This window comes from Aptenodytes patagonicus, chromosome 8 (genome assembly GCF_965638725.1).
Source record: "Aptenodytes patagonicus chromosome 8, bAptPat1.pri.cur, whole genome shotgun sequence".
Lineage (NCBI taxonomy): Eukaryota > Metazoa > Chordata > Aves > Sphenisciformes > Spheniscidae > Aptenodytes > Aptenodytes patagonicus.
The window spans coordinates 17,555,534-17,579,563 of NC_134956.1; the positions used below are offsets into that span (position 1 = coordinate 17,555,534).

Genomic DNA, 24,030 nt, shown 5'->3' on the forward strand with positions numbered 1-24,030 from the left:
TAAATAATTTTAACCATCTACGTGACCTGACAACTGCCAACTTGGGGCAGTTCCTACACCTCAGGACATAAACCATTTCTACAGAGAATTTAGGAGAGCAGGTCTTTCATGACATGCATTTTTTTTGAATTTCAAGAAGAAATATTTTAAAGCGGTTTTGAAGACTTACCTCCTCGCTGCACCAGCAACGTGACTTCACTTCCCTTAGGACATTCAATCAGCATATCCACCACCTGGTTGTGAGTGAGGCTCTGCACATTCTTCTTGTTGACTTCAACTATAAGATCGCCCTCCTTCAGGCCGCGGCACCGCGGGCTGTCCACGATTTGTTTCACTCTTTGGCCGCCCCCACCGGGACTGTCTGCTATAGTAAACCCAAAGCCCATAGGCCCTTTCACTATATGCACAGTTATGAGTTCAGGTTGTGTTGCTATCGAAGATGCCAAAGAGACCGTGTCATTGGGGTAACCATGGGGTCCGTTGGAAGAGACCTCAGCCGGGCTGCTGGGTCTTGCTTCCTTTGTGCCATTTACTTTCCCTGTTTTACTACTGTGGCTCGCCGGGGAGTCGTAATTTTCTTGCCCATTCACAATGATCGGCTCTTTGTCCAAAATTGCCACGGACGTAACCAGGCTCGTGTTGGGATCATCAGGATCAAAGGGCAGGGGGTAGCCTCGGCACAGTTCGAGGTCCACGCTGGCACCGATGGGGATGGACTGGAAGATTTTCACAACTTGAGCGTGAGTGTGCCCCAGCACACAGGTATCGTTCACGCTGACTATGACGTCCCCTGCAGAGGACACAGACAGATATACCAAACACATACATTTTGTGCACCCTGGGAAGGTGAGGACTAGAGCCTGCGAGCTGATCCGCAGCATCCGCAGGTACCACTCACAGGTCAACAGTAGCATTTAAGCACCTTTGCAAGGAAAAGGAGCGGTGACATTTGGGCAAGCAAGAACTATCTGTACACGATGGATTCACTGCATAAAGCCTTTATGTACATAAACGTTTTTGAAAGTGAAAATGGAATTGGCTTATGCAAAAAATTAATAAATTCCAATGATGGTATATGGCCCATTTAACGGTTATTTCGAAGCCCGACTCTCACTGTTATACCCTGTGCTTCACTGACATATGATAGAAACAAAACTGAGAGCACATGAGAGCTATAACAGAAGGCTCTCAAATACCAACTGCTCAAATATGGTGCCACGTGTCCTGTCTCAGACATACTTTGGCCTGAAATCTAGGTATCAATTAAGTTATGATTAATTTTTTAACACTGGGGCTGCAACACAGGGATGTTTAATGTTGTGATGCTCCACCTGCAAGTGAGGAGTTGTGACCTCGGGTGAATCCTAACATGATTTCATCCTGCTGGGCCTGATCTCTGGCAAAACAAATTGGCCCTTGGTGCCTCCACACAGGGAAATGCAAACTAGCCCACTTCTCTTCCCATTCCCTGGGAGTAGCTTTGGAGAGGGGGTGAGCGGCATGACAGATACAAAAACCACAGAGTGATGCAGCCCTACAAAAATACCACAGCCATTGCCACAGCGGGGCACAGTAACCCGCAGCCTGACGCGGGACCCTACAACCACTGGCTCCTCTCCACAGGTCAGCGTGCGGAGAGCAGGAGCTGGCAGAGCCCCAGCTGGGTATTTTGACACCTGAGATGAATTTCCAGCACGTGAAGTGCCTTGCTATAAGATTTTGAACATATCTCTCAATGTATCTCACTTCCCTGCTTGCTGATTGGAAAGTTGAACGCCTTTCCCCAAAAAAGGGATGAGGACTGAAGTTCTTTATGAATTGTACATAAAAACAGCTGTAAAAACATAAACCAAAGTGGTGGTAGGGATTTTGATTTAAAGCATCGGTACCTGTTTCCATTTTGCCATCCAACGCTGCGGGGCCGTCAAGCACCAAACTTTTTATTTGGAGAAATTCATCCGGCTCATCCCCTCCAACGACAGTGAAGCCGAAACCCCTGCTGCTTTTCCTTAGCTTGGTGTGGATGAACTTCCCTTTCAACTCAGAAGGGTTTCGTGTAAAAAAAGGTTTTCCTGTGTAGGAAGTTTGGAAAATCTATAAACAGGCAGGCAAGAGTGTTTGATCTGTTTTTTCTCTGCCCCTCCCCGCTCTAACAAGTACACAGACAAACACAGCGGTGTGCTGGGACGGGACTGAACTTCACTCCAGCACCCTCTCATCTCATTGCACTCCACCCGTCTCCTTGGATCCAATCATGCAGTAAAAAAAGTAAGCAAACCCCCTAGTACCTGGTGCTTTGTTAGCTGTGGTTGTGCACACCAAAGCCTCAAGGCTACAAAGGGGAAAACATGCTGCTTTAAGGAACAGAATATATTAAAGCTGGCAATGCTGGCTTAGATATGTGTCTTATCTCTGTCCTGAGGTGGTTATATCCATCCCAGGAAGGATGGCACAGGGGCAGCACAAATGCCTCCTACAGAAGGAGTCTGCAGCAAGAATTTCTGCGGAAGGGAGTATCATTATGTTTTTCACCACTTGGCTTTCTCCCAACCCGCCAAGCAAAAAGGAACTTCTGAGCTGTGGCAAGACACTGCATAACCCTTTAGCGTAACCCCCCCGGCCCCACCATCGCTACCACCCTGTGACCGCCTCTGGTCAAAGAGGGGATGGCACTGATGTTGATCTTCAGACACGGTTTGAAGTCTTTTCTCTTTCCTTTCTGCTCCTTGCCTGTTGTGGATGAAACACTGCCGTTGTGAAGTATGGATCAAAGAGCGGCCCAGGACCGGAGTGGCTGTGCTGGAGGGCTGTTAATGCTCTCTGGGAGCACGGTTAAGAGGGAGCAAGGTGCTCCAAAGACAAAAGCGCGTCCTTGCAAAGCATGTTGCACAGGCTCGGAAGAGGAATCACAGTTGCTGTACTTCAGAGTGCCAACACTAAACACCTTTGCACTTTTAATTGTTTTTAATGCTTAGAGGGGAAAAGACTGTGCCACTAAGCCCTCTGGTGACAGCTCCAGGATCAGCAGTGTGTATCGCAGCCAGGAGAGCTGGCGTACTTTCAAAAACTTCGGCAGCATTGCCATGGGCCTCTGTTCAGAAAGGAGACCTTGAGGGAGAGTGAGGGGATTTGCGACTTGTAAGCCTTTGACTGGGGAAAAAAAACCTATATTTGAAGATTATTCATGAGGGGGCAGTGTGAGGACTTGCAGTCTTCTGCCTTTAAAGGGTAGCACAGGAACATGGTAAGCACATCGTGGCCAGATGCCCTGCTCAGACCCCAAGCTGCAAAAAAACCCAGACTATCAAAGTGCAACCCAACGTCTCAGGTAACAAACATGGCTGAGAGGCAGTGTGCAGCGGGGCTTGGTCCTGTGCTGATTTCTGCTTCAAAAGACAAGCAGAACAAGCACAGCTTGCTGGCGTCTGCCTACAAACACAGGGTGAACTTGCCCTGTAGTTGCCCTGTAGGTGCCCTGTAGGATAGCAGCACCACAGGCTACGTCCCACCTAGAGCATTTGGGAGGGGATCACATTTTAAATGAGTGTATCTACAAAACTCCAGCTGGGAGAGCGATGCCAGGGGCACAAGGAAGGGTCCTTGTGCCGATGTCCCCACCAGCAGTGCCATCAGTGGGAGATACGAAAATGCCTGGGCATAGGGCAGGGGGACAGGGAAGCTGGAAATAGCTACTGCAAATGGGGAGTGGGAAAAGAGGCAGCAGCACTGAGAAAGAAAAAGGAAGGAATGAAAGAGAGAAGGAGTCATCAGCGGGTACCAGGACATGTCACTCAGAGTGGTGCTGAGACAGGCTAATTCTCTCCTGTAACGTTACTGCAAAATTTTGTGGCTGGCAGTCGGGAGTGGGTGGAGAACTGAGTGAGGCTTCTAACGTCATCCCCTGCGTGACAGGTCCTTTGCATTGCCATGCATGGATGCTTGGGCAGCCCTCGCTTCAGCCTGACAGTGGAAGAGGCAGAAATGGCATTCACAGATGTCTCCCTGAGGAAGACCAGCTGTTTTGGGGCACTCTGATAAAATGCCTAACCCCAGATGCTTGGTGGTCGGGGTACCATGCCCAGACCTCCCGCGTTTTTCTTTGCTGCAAGTCTAGATTACTCTAATGTACTCTAATACCCCTCTGGAATGAATGTGCTGGGGGCTTTGGATACTGTTAAACTTCACACATCTGTTTTGGAAGGGCTGATCTGCTGCCACCTGCAGCAGAGAGCACTCCCTGGCTCTTCACAGCAGGAAAGGCAGCCCGGCACAGCAGCACCCTTGCCAGGCTCACCTTCGGAGACCACGGCTGACCTGCAGAGCATGGGAGTATTTCCCAGCTCCCGGGGCCAGCCTCCGCCCCAGCTGCTCTCAGTTCTGTCAGGATGACGTGCTCCAGCCAGATTCCCCCTCTCTCATCTTCCCCAGCCTCTGGTTCCTGCAGACCCGGGCAATACCATTCGGTTGCTATGCAATTTATATGTAGCCAAAGATGAAGCCAACTTACAACCACTTGTAACCAGAGAGCACTTGTACTGCAACAGGTACAAGGAGGACTCTCTGCCCTTGCTGGCAACCTGATCTGGCAATGTTTCAGCTCACGCTGCAAATTCAGGAACGATTCATGTCCAGTCTGGTTAGTTATTTAAGACAAGCAACTGGTCTGTGAGCAGTTGGCTATACACAGACCATTGACGCTAATAAATAAGGCTGTAAGAGCCCAAAGTACTTGTACACATGTACAACTTCAAAGTAGGTCTGCAGTATTTGGACCTATTATCATTCCCTCCTCATGCAGAGCTTCCCAGAGGAGCTTCAACTCAGATTTTTCAGAAACATGATATAATTTGCCCCTAACATGTGGCCAAGGTGCCTGTGCCTCTTTGCCCTTTGTTACTACAGAAAGTCAGATTCAGCACGGAGGCCCGGTAGCTCTGCAAAGCTCTCCAAATGGCAGAGGATCTCCCTCTTCTGCTGTTCCCTCCAGCTCCTACCCCCCCCCAAATTTTCATTTGGATTCAAAGCACACAAAAAGGAAAATCCATAAAGTTGCAAGCCAGACTCATCCATGGCAATACCAGAGCCTGGCTGCTCAGATGTCACAAATGCAACCAAGACACCCAAAGCTCTCCAAAACCAAGGTCCTGCCAAACAGTGCCGACAACCTATGCACATCACAGCTCCCAAACACACTGACCAGTTTCCACTGACCAGTTTCCAGGGCTCTTAAACTACTTTAACTTGAAAATCTACCTGCCCACAAATGCAGACGTGGGGTGACATTGGCTTTGGCTCTCAAACTAGAACATGACCATGTTAACGTATGTCTGTGTCTTAATCACAGTGCAACACGGTGAGATTTTGTGCTGCTTTTTGGGAGGGAATGTTGACCTATGAGAACAGAAAGAAATCTCTGCGCTAGATCTTATAATAAGAGCCACATTCTAAACTCAGTAGAGTTTAGAAGGTGTAAAAGTCTAATCCTTGCATATCCATACAGCTCTATAGAAAAGGGTCTCCTCCTACTTGCATTTGCATCCACCACAGTTGCTGTTAAATCCCACCGATGTTGTAACTCATGTTTTCACCATGCCTTTTTAAAGAGTTGGAATGCTATACAGAGAATAGCCACAACCCTTTTTTGTTGCAGGCGATCTCATTTGCCTCTTGCATTTGGCAACAAATGTGGTCTCGAAACAACTAGTCTCAAAATCTATGTGAATTCAAGTAAGCAGGCACGTGCCCTGGTGTGTGACACTAGTCATGGAGATATTCCTTTTGCTGGTGGCTGAGGGAATTTCATTCTCAGGAAAAAAACCTTGTTGCACTTTTACAACTGGTTTAACAAGGTTGTTACCTTGCACTGGTGCTTCCCGAACTGCCTCCTGGTTGTTTGAAACATGGTTTGGAGCAGCGGGTGGTGGGAGAGATGGACACTCCTCTGTCCATTCTAGAGAGGGCAGAGAGGGAGATGTTACTCGTTTCACAACAGCACTATGAGGTCCTGCACGTACACACACTGGGAGTGTGGGGTTCAAGCAGAGGAGACATGAGAAGCATGGCAAGAGAGGAAAGAGAGTCACGGAGAGAGGGAATAAAATGAATGGGATGTTCAAAAACCAATTCTGGAGGACTCTCTATGTCCAGGTCAACTGATCCGTCTGCTGGGACACCCTATCTCACACTCAAACTTGGGACTTGATTTGCATCTAAGTGGTCTCGACGTTTATATGAAATCTATACCTCACGGCACACAGGCATCTAAGCAGAAGAGCTGATGTTGCGGGCAATGGGGCTGCAGGAGGAATGTTGAAGCCTAAATTATTTTCCCCTTGGATAATAACTGTTGTGAAATAACTTGGTGTGAAAGCTACGACGGTACCAAAACAAACCCAAATGCCACAGGCCCCTCGCTGCAGTTGGGCTGCATTTAAAGGAAAAAAAAAAAAAAAAAAAGAAGAAAAAAAGGGGGGAAAAAAGGAAAAGAAAAAAAAAGTGTTTTAAAATAATGAAATTACTTCAGATGTTAGAGCTTGACAACACCCAAAGGTCTTGGGTTAAGAAGTCTCTCATGCAGAGGGGTTTCTCTAATGCGCACGTAAATGCCCATTCCTCATCCCCTTCGATAGCCTATGAGTCCCAGTGCAGACTGGAACAACACCAGCTACAGTGAGTAACTCGATGGAGCAGTTTAAAGAGGAAAACATGTGTTTTAATTGTTCCTGGGAAGCCTAGAAACTTTCCAGAAATAAAGGACGTTAAAAGAAAAATCTCTCCCCTTTAACAGGGGTGAAAGCTACTATGTTTCAGTGGTTATACGGTTTAGATTTTCTCCTTTGCTGCATCTTATGTGAAGGGCATATGCAACCTTTCCTGAGCACATCATTTTGCTTTTAAATGCTAAGGCCACAGAAGGAAGGACAAACACATTGGCACGGTGCTGCCAAGGCCAGGGAGGGCACGTTCCCTCATGAAAACCCCAACCATCACGCCCTCGGTGGTGCCAACCTTCTGGTGGCTGTTGCTGTTGCTCAAGCTGTTTCTTCCTCTTTGCTTCAAGAACTGGGTTTTCATACTGTGTCTTCCGGTTGATGTGGCTGGAGATGAAAGAGAGCAATAAATTAGGAAACCCTTTATGTGACAAGCAGGAATGACGGCCAGGCATGAAACTCCTCTGAGGAAAGGAGTGAAATACCAAACAAACCCAACAGCAGTGTATGTGGAGCAAGACTCACCTAGTGATGCCAAAAAGCATATTTAGGAAAACAAGCGGATTCCAGTATTGATATGATGTCTTGAGTAGGAATGGCTAATTCCTTCAAATACATTAAAGTAGTGGCCTATCTGTGAAAAATGAGATTAAAGCAGAAAAGGTGCTCTGTCTGATTGCATTTTAAAAGACAGGCCTATATCATCCCTGCTTTAATCAGATTCCCAGAGGTGCAGTCATTCCCTGGCTCGCTGAAGTTAAAAAAAAACCAAAACAAAAACTCCAACAGCTGGTAACATCTGTCAGCTATCTGATGAGTGCACACTGTTAACAGGGTGTCTTAAAAATATCTGCGGGGATGCAGGCTATGAGCTGGAAAGCTGGGCTCCAAATGGATCAAAATATATTCAGAATCAGCCACCAGCAAATACTCCCAGTGGACACCAGCATTTGGTGAAACTTCAGCTGCCCTCCTTGGAGGGCCATTAGGCAGCTTTTGACCTGTATGAGATGTTTAGAGCCAATACTTCTCACCAAGCTCAGGGAAAGGGAAAAAAAGCAGCCGAGCCCCAAACACGGCAGACAAGCAATGCACTCCGCAGAGGATTAACCATTTCATGAAACCAAATGACAAACACCAGCCACAGATGCCAGGGCGGTGGGGGCAGGTCTGGGGACTCTCTGCAGCTGATGGCTGCAGCTGAGATGAGCTGCTCATCAACTGTTCAAGAGCAATTTTTCAGTAGTGATTTTGCTACAGCAGAGGAGAAGATAGACCTTGGAAAATTATATTAGCTTAAAGCCCATCTTTGTATTCAAAGCAAAGTTTACCATTAAGAACTTGCTATTTTATTGTCTCTTGTCCCACGTCTTTATCAAAAAAAAACCCCAAAACCCCAAACCTGAATGAACAACCAACCACTTTTTCAAGTATTTACAATAGAAGCACTCTAGATAGTTATGTTCAGAATTTTTTTCTCCTAAAGATCAATATTAAATCACTGGAAAAATATTTAACTACTCAAATAAAAACAAGTTAATGAGTTCTGTAAAAGATTTCCCATTTCAAGATATCTTCAGAAAGTTAAGAAAAAATGATAACTACTTTAAAAATCATATAAACTTTTTTATGATACAGTTGTTTCTCAATAAAAACTATTATGCAATAATAGCGTGCCTGAATTGGAAGGAACAGAGACAAATGCTCAAATTATAACCGTCTTGCTAGCTTATAGATAGTAAGTAAAAGAAACTTATGTCTCATTGCTGTTACTTTTCTATTTAATTTCATCACTAAGGAGTGCCACAAAACTAATGGGCATGTATATATAAAGTGACAGGAAAAAATGCTGTAAGACCTCTTCGCATGGCATTTAATAGCTGAAAAATATCCTTGATGTCTTTGGTAAATAAATGTCAAGCCTTAATTACACAGTTTGCTAACCTTGTGTCCCTAGGCACAGATGGTAGGGTCAGAAATGAGCCAAAGCAGACAGAAACTGTATTCCATGTCTATTCTGAGGGCTATCATAAGCCATCCTACCAGACAGGAGTATACACATAATTAAAAATTCATTTTATGGGGTCCGTGATGAAACAAAACTCAGATCTCTGGTTTCCCAAGGGAGCTATCTGACATCTAGATAAAGAAGAAGCTGTTCTAATTCCAGAGAGAGTCCCATTAAACCTGTAATTCTATTCACAACAACACAGCCTGACGCAAGAACCTCTGCTGTGGCTGTTCGGTCACACAGGCTCGTCCATTCCTCCTTTTGAGTCTCTTCTGACTCGTAACTGAATTGGTGGTCTGCTTTGCACACTCGTATGTTGATCATAGCGGTATACAAAGGGGACTGAGCTCAGTTAATTGCAGACTTGTTAATGTTCTCCAGATAAAAGTATTTTGTGAGGTGCTGGGGCTCCTGCACGCCCTGACCCAGGGGTGGTCCTGTCTCCCCTGAGCTCACCCCTGGAGCTTACGCAGGGTGTTCCTGTCTCACTTGAGCCCACCTCCACCCCAGGGTGCTGCTGCCAGAGCCCACCAGAGGATGGGGAAGGGCAAGCAAGGCAGAGTTCCCTCTCCCAGCCCCTATGGCATCCCCCAGCCTGTATAGGGGCCAGTGTCTCCTCCTCCTCGGTATGAGATGCTACCAACAAAGCACAGAGACCGCTGTGGAGAAAAGCGTTCCTCCACCCGACAGCCACACCACAGCCGGAGAGCAGCACTTACTCTACATAGTAGACACCATAGACGGGATCCTCAATTTTCTCCCAACCAGCAGGCAACTCTGGAAATAGAAAAAGCATTACTGAAGCCTCCAATGAAGTTTTTTCTGACAGGTCCTGCTCAGCGTGCAAAACTCATCAGCAGCTCAGACTTCGCTTTGAACACTTTTCAGACCAATCACAGCCTCCTTTTAGAGGTTGGCATAGCACGGCACCAATGTCATAGCCTGTCCCACCAGTGCTGGCTTAGCAAATCAATGGGAAGATGCCCATGCCAGTCAATTTTAGATTTGCTTTTTGCATTAAATGAACAAATGATCAATAAATTTCCTTTCTGGGAGTGCCTCAAGTACCCTCCTGGTTTGACCATCATGGCTTTGGATGGAGGCACTGCAGTGGAAGCCAATGCAGGCAACAGGCCAGAGGCATTTTAACGCCAGCATATGAAGATGGGTGAGATTACGGCAAGCAATTGTAGCACACTAACAGAGAGACCGCTTTCATCTCCTGTACCAGGGCTGAGCCATTTGTGCTCACCGCTGCTTAAAAAAGGTTTTTTTGACTCCTTTCTTAGGGATCTACACTGCATCGCTCCTCCGTGAGCAAAAGTGCATCTCAAAACAGGACAAAGTGAGTTTAACATAAACGCCCAGCATATGGAATCCACCCAAGTGGGGCTGGCACACACAGATGTATTTCACTGCATAGCACTTAATGTAAAAACACATATTGCCATAATCACATGTAACAGAGATTTCCTTTTTTAATTAGCATAATTAACAAAAAACAGTTCTGAAGATGAAATTAACATTTGGAAACGTATCCACTTTTGTTCCTGTTGATTTTCTAGACTGCACATAGTACTTTAACTATAATTAGTGAATGTAATAAAATCACTTCAGCATCCAACTGAGGGTTATTAAAGCTGTATGTACCACTTAAGGGCCTGATCCTTGTCCCACTCATTTAAACACAATGTTCCCGTTGGCTGTGGGTACTGAAATAATCTATTACCATTAACAATAGAGCGGTGTGTTTGTGTAACACTATGAATCAACTCGAAAGAAGGCTCCACCACGCTATGGACTGTGCAAGTGTGGTCCTTGCCCCACAGACTCTGCACACTCATTTAAATAAAAATAATAATAATTTAAAAAAAACGTTGTCAGATAACACAAGTTCAAATACTCCATGCAAAATAATTCCTCAAAATTTATCACTAAATTGACAAGACTGATAGCAAATATTCTATGTTTGTTTATTATCAAATGCAAAGATTTATTTTCATTCATGGCGTCAACTGCTGAGCCAATACAATCAACAATGGCCCATTAATTAGGATAAGTGTAACTATCTAGTTCTGCATTTATAAACTTCAGCTATGTTGCCATAAGGATAGAAATATCTCCAGACTGGAGATGAACAGAATCTATACAAACACACATGGACTAATTACTCAAAGTTTATGTTTGTGTTCAGAGTTGGCTGGAGATCAGATGAAATCGATTTTCATGGTTTTTGCTCCACATGTCCCTTATTTGCAGTTATAAGGTAGGTTTTCCATTCTCATCATTATATTATCCTTATTGGGTTTAACATCTTTGGATTCCTTGAGACATAAGCAATTAAATGCAAGCCAGTGCTAACTTTTGGGCATGAAAATACTCCACAATTTTATCAGCAGATCGATCTGAAATGAAGGCTTCAGAAACAGATATTCCTTTACACTGTGCAAGTGTATGTGAGAAAACGTTAGAAAGCTAGAGGCCAATCTTGAAAGTCTTTTCGCAAAGGGAACTCTCAGGTTTGCAAAGGAGTCCCATATGGTGAAAACACTGCGGGACTGGCTTAAAGAATTTCAGTGCAAGTAAATTAAGACCTAGCATACAATCAGGAAAATCACAAGTTGTGGCAGCCGTTTAATTCTCTGCACTACGGTGAAAGAGAATGGTAAAGAGACCAAGCTGGAGTGGAAGAAAAAGAAAAAAAAAAATGAATGGGGGAAGGGAGAAGTAATGCACAAATGCCTTAAAATGAGTTTTCCACAATTTTTCCTGCTAAATATCTTTTACCTGTTTTGGACTACTAAGTGGTTTTGATTTTTAAATCTCCAACAAAAATGTTTTGCTTTTCTTTTGTTCACAAAATTTTTGGTATTAAGTTTTATTTTTTTCTTTTCTTTTAAAGAATTTTCATGGAAGGTCAGAAAACCAGCACTTTCCTAACCTCAAAAATGGTATTGTGCCAAAATCTTTCCAGTTTTTTATCTCTGCAGCTTTCCATTTAAGGAACACACTTCTATGTTTTCAGAAGTTACAATACACAAAACTGCAGCTTTCAGCACATTACTTGTTGATTACGTAGATGCACTTTCCAACTTCTAAAAGCCTCTGAAATTTCTCTAAAGCAAAAGGCAATATTCTCCATAGCCATGTTGCACAGTCTGGCTTCTTAGCGGCTTTAAATTATTCATTTCCCTTCTCTACCTCTCCTGCCAAACTGAAGATGACCCAGAGCATTAGATTTTATCACAAATATAAGATTTCCAAAAACATTTTGCATCATTAGGAGTCCGAGTGAGCCATATGGCTTTTATTTTGGTACCTCCATGCAGCACTGCAGTCTCAAAGCATTTGTCAGCACGTGAATTCAATGCACAGATATCCAATTTTACATTTTTAAGTCTGGGATAAATACATGGATTCCTACTGAGATGCTCTTGTTTAATATCCAACCCTACAGAGGGGATGGATGGATTCCTAAAAAAGAACCTCTCCAGCCACCAGGGATTTTGGTCACACCTATGCATCACTAAAAAGGAGCTGGAGGTGACTTTGGGATACTGAGCTCTTACTGCTCCCTGTGAGTCCAGGACGATCTGCCCAAGTGTACGTCAAATTCTACTCCAAAGATTAAATTTTTGTGTCCTTTGTATAACCTTCTGTTAAAAGAGAGGTGATCTATTACTCCATATTCAATCCACTTCTTTGGAAAACAAGAAGTTGTGCAAATGCTTCAAGTTTTGATTTTCTTATGTTTAGAAAAGAAACTGTTAATAAACTAAGAAGCTAAATATCTGGCAACAACCAGTTTACATTAATCATGAGTACGGTTAGTGAACAGGCCATATGTTTTCATGCCCCCTCCCTAACGTTGCTGTAACCAACTGAGCCATTTGAAAATGTCTGTCTTTACACTGCAACATTGGCAGATCTCAACAGTATATCGAAGGGCTGTGAGCTCAATAAAGCTTATTGGCATTAAACCAAAGGGAACATCTTGTGATGTCCGAGCAAAACACTTGTGTACGCAAGTGCCTGCAGAACTGGGGTCAGGCTTATCAATTCATGAGTTTCCCTGCATCTATTTTTTCAGCTCTTTTCTTGCACTAGATCCTGATACCAGACTGAAAGAAGGGAGCATTTCCATTTCATTATTGCCTCTAAATTTGCTTTTCTTTAAACTCTCTCTTACTTTAAGTCACCCTTGTGAAGACCTTCATGAGAAATCTTTGCGGGTTGTTGGCGTGCATCCATCTGTTATTTGTAGATTATTTGTATGAATGCTAATGTACCACTAAAGTGACTGCGTTCTTCTTTAAATTGTCATTTCTTTCAAATTCTGGCACTAAAAGAAGTTAGGCCTCCAACATTATTCCAGGCGTATTATCCCAAAGAACAGTTCCTGGAGTAGTGTTAAAAGTCCACTCAATACCTGCTGGCTGCTGATGCCGTACCAATCACGCAGAAGTGGGAAGCAGAACACACTTGCAAGTCATTACAGAAACCAGAGGTTAATTCTCTGGTAATACAATCCTCCAGTACGCAGGCCTATAAACTGTAAATACAGTCCTCTTTAAAAGCAATAATAGACCTAGTGGAAATAAAATCCTATGCAACCTCTTATGCCTTTCAGCTTTCCAAGTGCACTAGAGCATAGCTGAACAGAAATAACAACTACCTCCACCAGCAGCATAAACAGAATGAGCACCGCTGAGATTAGATACCAAGACAGAATTCTTCACAAAAAGATGCAGCAAATAAAAGTGTACCACATCATCGAAAATCATCTGTTTATAAAATCACCTGCTGAGGCAAAATTTTCTGCTGTTTCATTCACAAGCTCAGCAGAAGCATCCTATGTAATTCTTAAACTTTCTAAATCACACTTTGCTTCCCCTCTCTGGGAAATGTCTTTGGCCCCAGTGAAAAAAAGCATCATTAGCTACTTGATTTCAACTTTGGCATCTATAAGCTTTTTCCTGGAGACAGTGATGCCAATGGAAAAGCCCCTGACTTCTGCAGGGTCCAGGAGGAAGCAACTTCGAACAAACTTTGTAAGATTAAGGTTCTCCAGGTTTCTTCAAACTCTGAACCAGTAAGAAAAACACTGTAGATCTGAAGCTACGGGAATATTAATGCTTTGTGTGCTAGGGAAGTTTTGCTGATAAATTAGGCTTGTTGAAATAAAAAAACTGAAAGATGCAAAATGATACAAAGGAGAAAGTAATTAAAGGCTTAAAACAGTGCAGTTGAAGTCAAACATCAAAACGAGAGATGGATGATTTACCTAGTTCACTGTCCAGTTCCTCCGTGTGTACCCCTTCTTCTCCAAGGGAAGAGCAGTAAATGAGACAGAAAAAATTAAAAGAAAATTTCAGATACCAGCACCAAGCAAGAAATTCCCTACAGCAAACAGCAGAACCAGCACTAATTTTCTATAGACCGAGCCCAAGCTTCCCATTTATCACCCTTCAGTGATCAGAATATTGATGGATCTGATGTAGATAATGAAAGAACTGCGTTCTTGCATTCTCAAAAAATCTGTATCAATTGACTACCTTCCATGCCACAGTTTGATATGGCACAGGAATACATTTGTGGTGTTCTCACTGTAGCGAAGCTTCTCCCTCAGATCTGTATGGTCCGACCTTTGCAGTCCGTTCTGTAGACACACGGATCTATCAGCAGGCCAGAGCTGAATACCAATGAAGAAATCTGAGAGGAAAACCTTGCATCTAAATAAGAACTAATGTAGCAAGGTTTTCAAGAAAGTACCTAAATTTATGTGCATACAAGGTCCAATTGACTTCACTGTAACTACTCAGATGATTTAAGATAGACATGAAGCGAAGCGCCTTGTTTAACTGGAGTCGCAGGCCCACAGCGAAGAACAGATGCACTGGTGAGGCATATACAGGAATGCACCGGTTTGAGCGGGGCACCTGGGACAAAGATCACATAATTTTTCAAACACATGAAGCCATCAATATTCACTGTTGCTCCATTTATCATTATCTGTTCCATATTCATAAGTTAACAGTGACACAGATGATTAAAGTATTGCTTAGCCTATAAATAATAATAATGCAGTCTGAAAATGAAAGATTATGACAAAACCAGAACAAAGATGGTAAAAACAATCTTGGACCTAACACAGTAAAGTATAAGCCACATAAATGAATGATAGAAGCAAACAGAAGATGTAGCATCACAGCATTGCTTTTGAAAATTTGGACACCTAAAAAACCACCTCCATGACCTGTTTGCAATATATTCTACCAAACCAGTTGTTCAGGACCGTTAGCGTGAAATATGAATTGCAATTTCCTTTGATAGCCTGAACAACTGGAAACGACCAAAAACTTGTTAGGGACATGGATCCTGACGAAGAAAAAACACAAGGCAACTGCACCCAAACAAATCTGAAACGACATCTAACATTTATAAAAACCACAAACAGGATGGGATCGAGCCTGAAAACTCACACGCAGACACACACAACAAACAGAACAGACGAGGAGTCCCACTGACTTCAGTGGAAATACTCCCAACAGTGAGCCTTGCCAAAAAACGTCCAACTTCTATGATGCAGTAAAAATAACCTTCTCTCTTCTTTGTGCTCACATTGTTTTCTAAAACATAATTATTCTTATGTGCAAAGCAAGATCAGAGCAGCCAAGAAAAACAGTGCAGTGCACTGCTGTACCTATGAAGCAACTGGTTTAATTATTGAATGTTAAAAATATTCATTAATGAGCAACTTAGTGAATGAAGTGAAGGGGTGTGGGGGAAGATGAAATTAGCTGATTTTAAGGACCTGACTGATAAACAAAAATGCCACTACTCTGTAAAATTATGAACTTCATTGAATACGAAAAAATACCCAGCTGTATGTTTCTAATCCCAATTAAATAAATTATCCCAATGCTTGTTTTATAATTGCTAAGAAGACAAGAGGTTTGAAAGACTTTCCCTTCTGCGAGGAGACTTAAAACTGTTTAACAGAGGAGCTTGGCCGCCCGCTGTTGACTCATCCTACCGGCTGCTCCTTGCCCTGTCTCAGAGCACAGCGCGGGGCGCACTGACCCACAGCGGCACCTGCCGCTTGTTGGCATCACCGGGGCTATCGACGTAGCGGGAGTCTTGCTGGGAGAGAAAGCCAGGACAGAAGTTGTGCTTCAGGGAAAACTACCTTCTGAAAGAGGAAAGCTTGTGCTGAGACTTTGCAACCTCCTCTCTAAACTGCCAGCAATGCTTAATTGCAAGGAGGAGGGAGCTTTGCCTGCATACGCTATTATTTAATTTTGTTCCAGTTCTGATTACCCACTGACATATCCATTTTTAGGCGCAGAGCAAGGCCTTCATTAATCCAGCTCCCTCTGCTCGCTCCTTGACAGACGACACCAGTTGTTAAGGATCTGAAGCAGGCGTCAGCTCGGTATGCTCGGTTTTTGCCTGGGCTTTGCACATCCTTGCGGTCTGGGTGCATGCTGCGTTGTGCACTAAGAAGTTGGTGACCTGCTTCATCGTGGCAGCGAAGGCTGCACAGGCAAATTCTCACATCCTGCAAAATCTCACACGTGAAAGGAAGCAGAGGTTCAAAAACTGCATGTGCAAAAATAGTTAACAGCAGTTCTGGAGGCCAGATTTGAACCTACCAGTAAAAAAGGGATGAAGCGAGTTGATCCTTTTCTGAAGTAAAATCATAACTCTTATTGAGCTGACTCACACCAGTAGGAGGTTAATCATATTATGAAAACTAATTTTACAAGGACAGCACCAACACTGACGAAGTAAACCCTTCAATTTTTAAGATATGTCTACCATGATAGCATTGTGCTAGCCAAAATTATGCATTATAATACCATCAGCTTTCCTGGTCAGTAGACCAGAATTTCCACACAGGTTTTCCCAAACATTTAAGTTATTTTGATCATGATTCCCTTTTTCTTCCAGCATCTCCTAAAGGATGCAGGGAAAGAATCTCCTTTAACAGTCCTGCATTTGGCTGCTCTAAATTGGACAGTGGCTTGCATTTCCAACATCTCAAGGAATACAAAATTACATCAGTGTAAATTTTCAGTGGCAAACATCTACACTTTCAAATGGAATTTGTTTTCAGCAATCACAACACTAAGCGGACTGTCAGAATTTAACAGTAGAAGTGAAGCAATTGAGTTATTTCTGCTCAAACAAGGAAATAACAACATAACTCTTTCAAATTCATGTAAAGCAGGTGGTTGAAGCGTAACACAATGGAGCACACAGAGATTCAGTCGCTTCCTCCTACACAGCGATCCAAGGAGCGAACATGTTAGAAAGCTTTGAGTCTTGTTCAGCATCAGCAACTAATCAAATGTCTTTGCAAAAACAGAGGCCTCTTACTTCTAGCACCTCTTTGATTTTTATTAAATGATCTGCCATCTCAATGGCTATCTTACATAGACAGACAGTGATTTTACAACAGCGTAACGGATATTGTCTCTATGCACTTACTAATAAACTTTTTTTTTTTTTGAGTATTTCTGAACAGAGGTTATGGGAAAGGGGAAAAGGAAAGGAAGAAAGCCACCTAGAAATGGACCAAACGCATTATTATCTCACTATTTTCAGTCTCTTACCATCATCTTCACATTCTTCTAGAGGCTTCTGCTGTTTGTTCAGGCACCGTGGATCTAGCCAAGATGTTGTTTTTGTGTTATGGCTGAAAACCAGAAATGGAAATATGACCTTTGTTAATAAAGCAGAGCTGAAGTATCAGTGACATAAATGTATATATCCTCTTTGTTATTCAACAGACCTGAAGGCATACTTTTGCTTCAGAAGAAATGGCATTACGATTTGATGTTCTGCAAACTAGTCTACCAAATCACAAGAATCTTGGCATTGGAAACACAAAGGTGGAAAGTGAAAATACACAGATCAGCATTCCTGACTGGAAGGGTGCACGTGAAAGCTGCAATATTATAATATTAATTTCCAAACTTTTGTCTTTGGTGGTTTGTTTGTTAATTCCAGGAGCTGTCTCTGAGCCATTTGTCTCCTGATGAAAAGACAGAAGTTTCGCTTCCTTCCTAAACCATGCGGTGACCTTTGTTCCTGCAAAAGACCTTTGACATTTGTCTAGATTTGACCCAGGCATTAGTCAAAAACAAAATTTCCAGTGAAAACTTTTTAATTACACAAATAAAAATGTTCTGCCAAAGCCTTTGATGGAAGTTGAACAGCTTTACTTTCAACCCTTCCTTTCTGCAAGTGCCCTGACAGTATTGCGACGCTAGTCCCAGCAGTGAAGGCTGCATAGTAAACAGGCTTAAAATACATTTTTCTAGAAACTATTTTCTCCCATCATTTCATTTGCATACAGAGACAATCTTGTAATATAATGCCTCTTATAGAATCATCGAATAGTTTGGGTTGGAAGGGACCTTTAAAGGTCATCTAACCTGATGTCATCTTAGACATAACCTGCAAAGATAGCCTCCAGTCCCTGAGGTATCATTTATCTAGCTTAGCCTTTAACACTGCTTAACAGTTTTAAGTTTCAGTACTGTAGTAATGCTATTTACTTCTCCTTCAAGGTCTCAGAGAGGTTTACAAACTTAACCTTAGCCTCACAACAGTCTCACAAAGCTGGAAATGCTGTAATGAGGGCTATGATCCCTGAGGAACTAACAACCGACCAGCAAACTTGTATTTTACTGCGAGAAGAGGGGACTGCCCTGCTCCTAGGATCTGAGTGCATAAATAAAAGGTCCTTGTTTTACACATCCCACTATCCAGCCCTCCCAAGGCAGGATGAGCAAATGCATTTAATCCTTTTGTGTGCTTCAGAGCAATTAATCGCCAACTAGAAAACTGAATAGCAGAAATTCAGCAAGTCAGGCAAATTAACAGCAATAAAGCAGAGGGGTTCTGCCAACTTATAAATAAGAAAGTGTAGGCTAGCTGAGAAACAGGGCGGTGGGAGGAGAGCAATGAAATATTTGCATATTTCTTGCAACTTTTTCTCACTCACCAAAGGCTCACAACAGTGTGCTTTGCTGAGGCACAGAAAATTTAGCTAAACACCTTTTAGATCATACGCTCAGAGGGACAGGATTGTGTTAGACCTGTAACACGCATAGATCTACATGCAGGGTAATGAGGGACTGGGATACTTTGTGTAATGAAAATCCCAATTAAAGCACCAGAGAAACGCATCTCAGGAGCCAAATTGCTTCAGCTACAAGCCATCAGGATCGGTTATCTGACACGCAGCTCTGGCCCCACTGGACCTGTGCTGGTTCTGTGCAAGCAGCTCAGATATTCCCATACTGTTCCCTTCAGCACCCTGACTTGATAACCCAAAGCGCTGTAGATGACGGTACAGACATCTGAGCCAGCTTGGGTCCACACAGCTCATTAGCTTGCTCTCTTAATTTGATACAAATCAAACTAAATTGTTTCTAGGCTCAGGGTGTCCTTAGAATTAATAGAACTGCAGTCATTCAGTGCTGCATCCACACTAACACATTCTTGCACAAAAATCACCCCCTATGCATCCTCAAAATGGTCAATCTGCACTGCAGGGAAGGAAGCAGTTGGTGTGCTACCAGATCTTCATGTCAGACAGACAGCCGTGTATGCAGGCTATATTTTTCCACCACATATATGATTCTCCTGCAAAAGGTCTAACAAATTATTTAAGGTGCTACAGTCCTGCATTGCTAAGAGAACACACGCACATAGAGAATACAGTAACGATGGGGATGGGTTTTGGGGAAGCTGCTGACAGCAGCAGAACCCCTTGCTGAAGCACCTGTAAAGAAGGACAGCAGGGGCTCATGTGGGGACAAAAAAGGGAGCAACCAGCTGCTTGGGCAGCATTTAGTGCTCATCATCTGTCTTCCTCCAGGGAGGAAAATGGCAGGCTGGATGGGCTATTACTCAGGCTGTGTTATATACATTAAAGCCAGAAAGTACGTCAAAGAACGAGGCACCCTGAGGACATAATGAGGGGCAGAATACCGCGTTTGGGATAATGAACACATTTCAGTTTCATCTGATATGCAGCTGATGAGAATTTGCATTGTGCCTACTAGACTTTGGCTTACACTAGGGGGTTGGTGGAGCCTCTTCAGGTAATTGAGAGCGCCCTGGAAAATGGCTTTTTTTACAGCAGCCCTCTCCCAGCTGGTGAAGAGCTGCTGTGGTGCTCTCAGTCCTCCCAGCTCCTCAGATCTTCTGGCACTCTTCTCTGATGTGTTCCCCTGCCACTGCAGCCAGGGGAAAACCTGCTCTGATGAACCTTTCCTTGGCCCTGTCCAAAAGTCCTCTCCCTGATGATGGAGCAGGACTGCTCCCCTCACTGCCCTAATCCAGCATGATTCTCCGGAGTATCAGAATTAGCAGAGGAGGTTCTTCTGTACTAACTGGCCACTGGCTTCTGGTGCACAGACAGAGGATCTCAGTTTCCAAGACCGCATTAAACAGATCATCAAATCCAAAATCAATTCTTCACCCCCTTCCTCTACTTGGGCAGCTAAGGGCTTGAGTTTCAAAAGCTAATTGAATTTTAATGCCTAGCTACACTTTGGGCAAGAAATCTCTTCCACTAACAGGTCCCATTTTGTAAGTTACTCCTATCTCAATAAATCTAGACAAGTATAATTAGAGACTATTATTTATGGCATGAAAAAATCAATATCATCATAAAACTGCTGACAGCACTCAGCTCTTAGGCAAAGTCTGCAGAGCACGAGGTACTTCTTGCTTTTCCAAACTTACTGTGCCTACTCTGCACTGAGCTATGCCTTCTGTAAACCACTGGAGCATGTTAACACTTTTGGCCCATTTGCTCTGACGAGAAGACATCACACAAAGTCCATTCCCTGGCTCTGCTACCACCTGAGCACGACCAGAGGAACCCTCTCTGCTGCATTATGCACAGAGGCAGGCTCCAGAAATGAAGTCTCAGCCCTTTCAATTAGGAGCTTTCATTCCACCCGTGAAAACAACTGGCCCATATTTTATAAGTGTCTGTTGCTTTTGTAACTACCCTCATAAAACGAGCAATTCCCCCTGCCTTTGAACTCAGGAGTAATTTGGATGTTAATCCAATCAGGAAATGCAAAACCCCTTCAGAAGCGGTAAAGGACTTACAGATCTGCAACATAACTGTATACACTAAATATTTCATACGCACACATACACACACAAAATGCATCCATGGAGGTTTACTTATGCCCAGAGTGAGAGAGATGGAATTAGAACAACAAAAATGTGCTTTACTCTATAAAATAGACTTCTCCGTTCTCGGTGTAGGCCATCTCCCAGTTTTCCGGCAGAGGACCTAGGTTATCCTCGGCAGAAGGAGGTAGGTATTGAGGGAGGTTCTGAGATGGTTCCGTGGTGGGAACGTTGGTGTGGCTATCAATCGCGGACGGTGGGGCTGTCTCTCTTACGATATGCGTATTATGCTCGTCTTGGTCACCAGACTCTGCTGTAGAATAAACAAGCACAAATAAAATTGAAAATCAGTCTTTTTCTCCTCCCATTTGCTTCTCCGGGTTTATCCTTACAGTTTTCCTCTCCTTGCTTTTTAATTCGCAAGACACAGCAACAGATGAACTGAGGGCAGAGACTCCGCAGCCTTTTTGCCAGCAGGGAGGAGCTTGCTTTGCCCACACACACTCTGCCAGCCAGACCCTCGCCAGCACAAATCAGAAGCTGTGATCAGCTACTGTGTTCGCTCTAATAGGCCCTGCTGAGGTACCAAAGTCTTCCAAGCTGTCTGAGGCCAGGGCTTACTGATGTAGATGAGTTCAATGGGCTTCTGAGCAGGCTTACAGGTTCACTCCCGCAGTGCCAATTGTGGGACAGGGATTAGGAGAATAAAATTTCCTGTTTGAAGAATGATCAAAAGGGGAGATTTTTACAAGTGCAGAAGGCAGCCAGAAGCTCAAAGTCAACAAGTTAATGGTGAACGACTTTACTGTGGGGCGTTTTTTTAAATTAAAAATTAAAATGAATGTCAGCACTACACCATGTGTCCACATGTTGCTGCTCACTAGTGCCTGTTCTAGCTGTCTGAGGAGGCTTATTCCACGGCTCATCACTGTATCCTTCCAGTCAAAGTCACTCAAGGGTATTTTATGATGTATCTGGCCCTCCTCCCTCTAAGGAAACATTTCTGATGCTTATATCCCTGCAGTTTTGAGCTGTATCCATGAAATACTGCTGCTTATTCCCTCCACCCCTAATCACAGTAAATGCTCTCCACAAACCAGGGCTGGGCCCCTAACTCCTTCACAGAGAGGTTTTGGCAACAACAGATAAATTCTAAAATTACCCCTGTGTCTAGCAAAGGGATTTTCACTGTTTGGTTCTTGCAGGTGTTGAAAATCGACGGCAGTACTTCCAAATCACCTGAGACCACCAGTCTCCAGTACACGCAGCAGGCAACACACTGAGCAAAAGACAGAGATCAGCGTCACGCTCTGCCAAGTCCCCAAGCAGCGGGACTGAAAGGGCTTCACAGCCAAGGTCTCGCCTCTGCTCTCCCGACCGGAGACCACTGCCATCCTCAACTCACAGCCCACAGCCTTGGCTTTTGGGGGGGTCGTTAACCACAGCTCGTGCTATTGCTAGTCTGTGTGCTGCCTTTACGAAAAGGCAAGATACTGAAAATAATAAACTGGGAGAAGAGGGAAGAAAAAGATCTAGACTATACTAGTACCCTCAGCTGCCTGCTTTCTAGCCTTCCTGGCATTCGATATTTTTAGGTAGAAGCTGACAAGATAAAGAAGCATGAATGAATCATTGCCAGCTTAAGACTGCGAGTGTAAACATGCCAAAGCCTGGAAAACACAAGTCACCGAGAAGTCTTCTAAGGAAGCAGGAGCATTTTAATATGGCTAGCACACTTACATGTGAAATAAGCATAAGGAACCACTTTGGTATACGAGAAATAACTCTTTTCTTGATTCTGTGCCCATTTAATGGAGGCAAGGGGCCAGGGTATGATAACGTTGTGACAAATGAGCTGCACCTTCCAATATTTCATCTTGTGAAGGAAAACAAGGAAGAGACATGATGCTAGAGTCAGTTCAGGGGCACCAAACTGAGATGGGCATCAAGGAGGTCAAACAGCATCTCCCACCAGCTTCCTCTCAAATTCATGTCCTGTGACAAGGGCTGGGGTTGCTGCCATGTCACAACATGTGAGAAACTACCCTTAGATGCAAAACTTTGTAAAGGAGCCGGTAAGCAGAGACAGAAACTCCAGCCCGGGAGGGATTAGGCCAGCCAGGAGTGATTTGGGTTAGAAAGATGTAACAGAGCGCAACCCTCAAAGCCATTTCACAGTTTGGCCCAGGGAGGGTCAAAGCCAAATCTCAGCCTAAATCCTTTTAAAGCTCTATACAGTTCTTAGAGCCAGGACTTTGGCAGGTAGGAACTGGCATGACAGCTCCTATGACCCATCAGAGGCTGGGAAGGAAAATTGTCATGGTGGTAGGAAGTGACCAGAGGACAAAGGACCAAGCACCAGTGATGGTGAGCACCCACAGCAAGCAGCTGTGAAAGGCTTGAAGGTGTGGATGATGCTGCTTGCTAAGTACCTATCTCAAAAGGGAGCTAGGAAGATGAATTCAGTGTTTGAAACTGAGCTGAGGAAGTAATGCTCTAAGCGCTAACAAATACTAGGATTGCAGACGTGGGGAAGACCTTTTGCCCCTCAGAGCTTCACAAACTTCCAGTTCACTTCCGTGGAAACTCAACTGATCTCCAATAGTATTTTGCTCTGAATCTGCCTGCACAGCACTTGACTTCAGATTGCAAAAGTTTCCAGTGATCTTTCAGCCAATGCTCGAAGGTAGCCATGGTGGGATTGAGATCTCTGTTCAGCAGGACACAAGGCCTTCATAAAAATAGAGAGCTTGCACCCATGCTTCAGACCTCATTCCTGCAGCAAGCAGCCCTTGGTTTGCTGGAAGGTACCTTGGAGAAGAGGACCTAGTACTTGTATGTGACGGGTGTCTCTAGATGCAAGGAAGGGGAAAGGACAGCAGCGTATTTTGGAAGGAGCAATAATTAATTTCAAATGTATCCTGGTCGAGCCATTTCATACTATTTATAATGACTGGAACCGTCAACCACAGCTCAACTCTTCCTCGAACTTTCTGCAACTAATGGATTTGAGCTTTTCCCCATTTTTTCTCATCAAGCTCAATCCCACAAGGCCTTTTTAGAAGACACAACTGTGCATGTTATCGTCCACACCCAGACACCTGCCATCCCGCTGCTGTCGGCCAGTTCTGTCTGGGATTG

The 24,030-nt window shown here is 43.9% G+C and overlaps 1 protein-coding gene across 21 annotated transcripts in view; it reads right to left on the reverse strand.

Moving 5' to 3' along the window:
- The window catches only part of MAGI1 (membrane associated guanylate kinase, WW and PDZ domain containing 1), a 365,853-nt gene that overhangs the window by 56,285 nt on the left and 285,538 nt on the right, over positions 1 to 24,030 (reverse strand). For 10 of the 21 annotated variants that reach the window (XM_076346594.1, XM_076346589.1, XM_076346588.1 and 7 more), the window contains exons 5-12: positions 20,992 to 21,202; positions 17,340 to 17,422; positions 14,006 to 14,044; positions 9,441 to 9,498; positions 7,009 to 7,097; positions 5,858 to 5,950; positions 1,890 to 2,072; positions 170 to 790 (exon numbers count right to left, since the gene is read on the reverse strand). In XM_076346594.1, coding sequence (XP_076202709.1) covers positions 170 to 790; positions 1,890 to 2,072; positions 5,858 to 5,950; positions 7,009 to 7,097; positions 9,441 to 9,498; positions 14,006 to 14,044; positions 17,340 to 17,422; positions 20,992 to 21,202 — 1,377 coding nt within the window. The remainder of the gene's footprint in view (positions 1 to 169; positions 791 to 1,889; positions 2,073 to 5,857; positions 5,951 to 7,008; positions 7,098 to 9,440; positions 9,499 to 14,005; positions 14,045 to 17,339; positions 17,423 to 20,991; positions 21,203 to 24,030) is intronic. The other 11 variants (XM_076346597.1, XM_076346596.1, XM_076346595.1 and 8 more) reach the window with 4 other exon arrangements.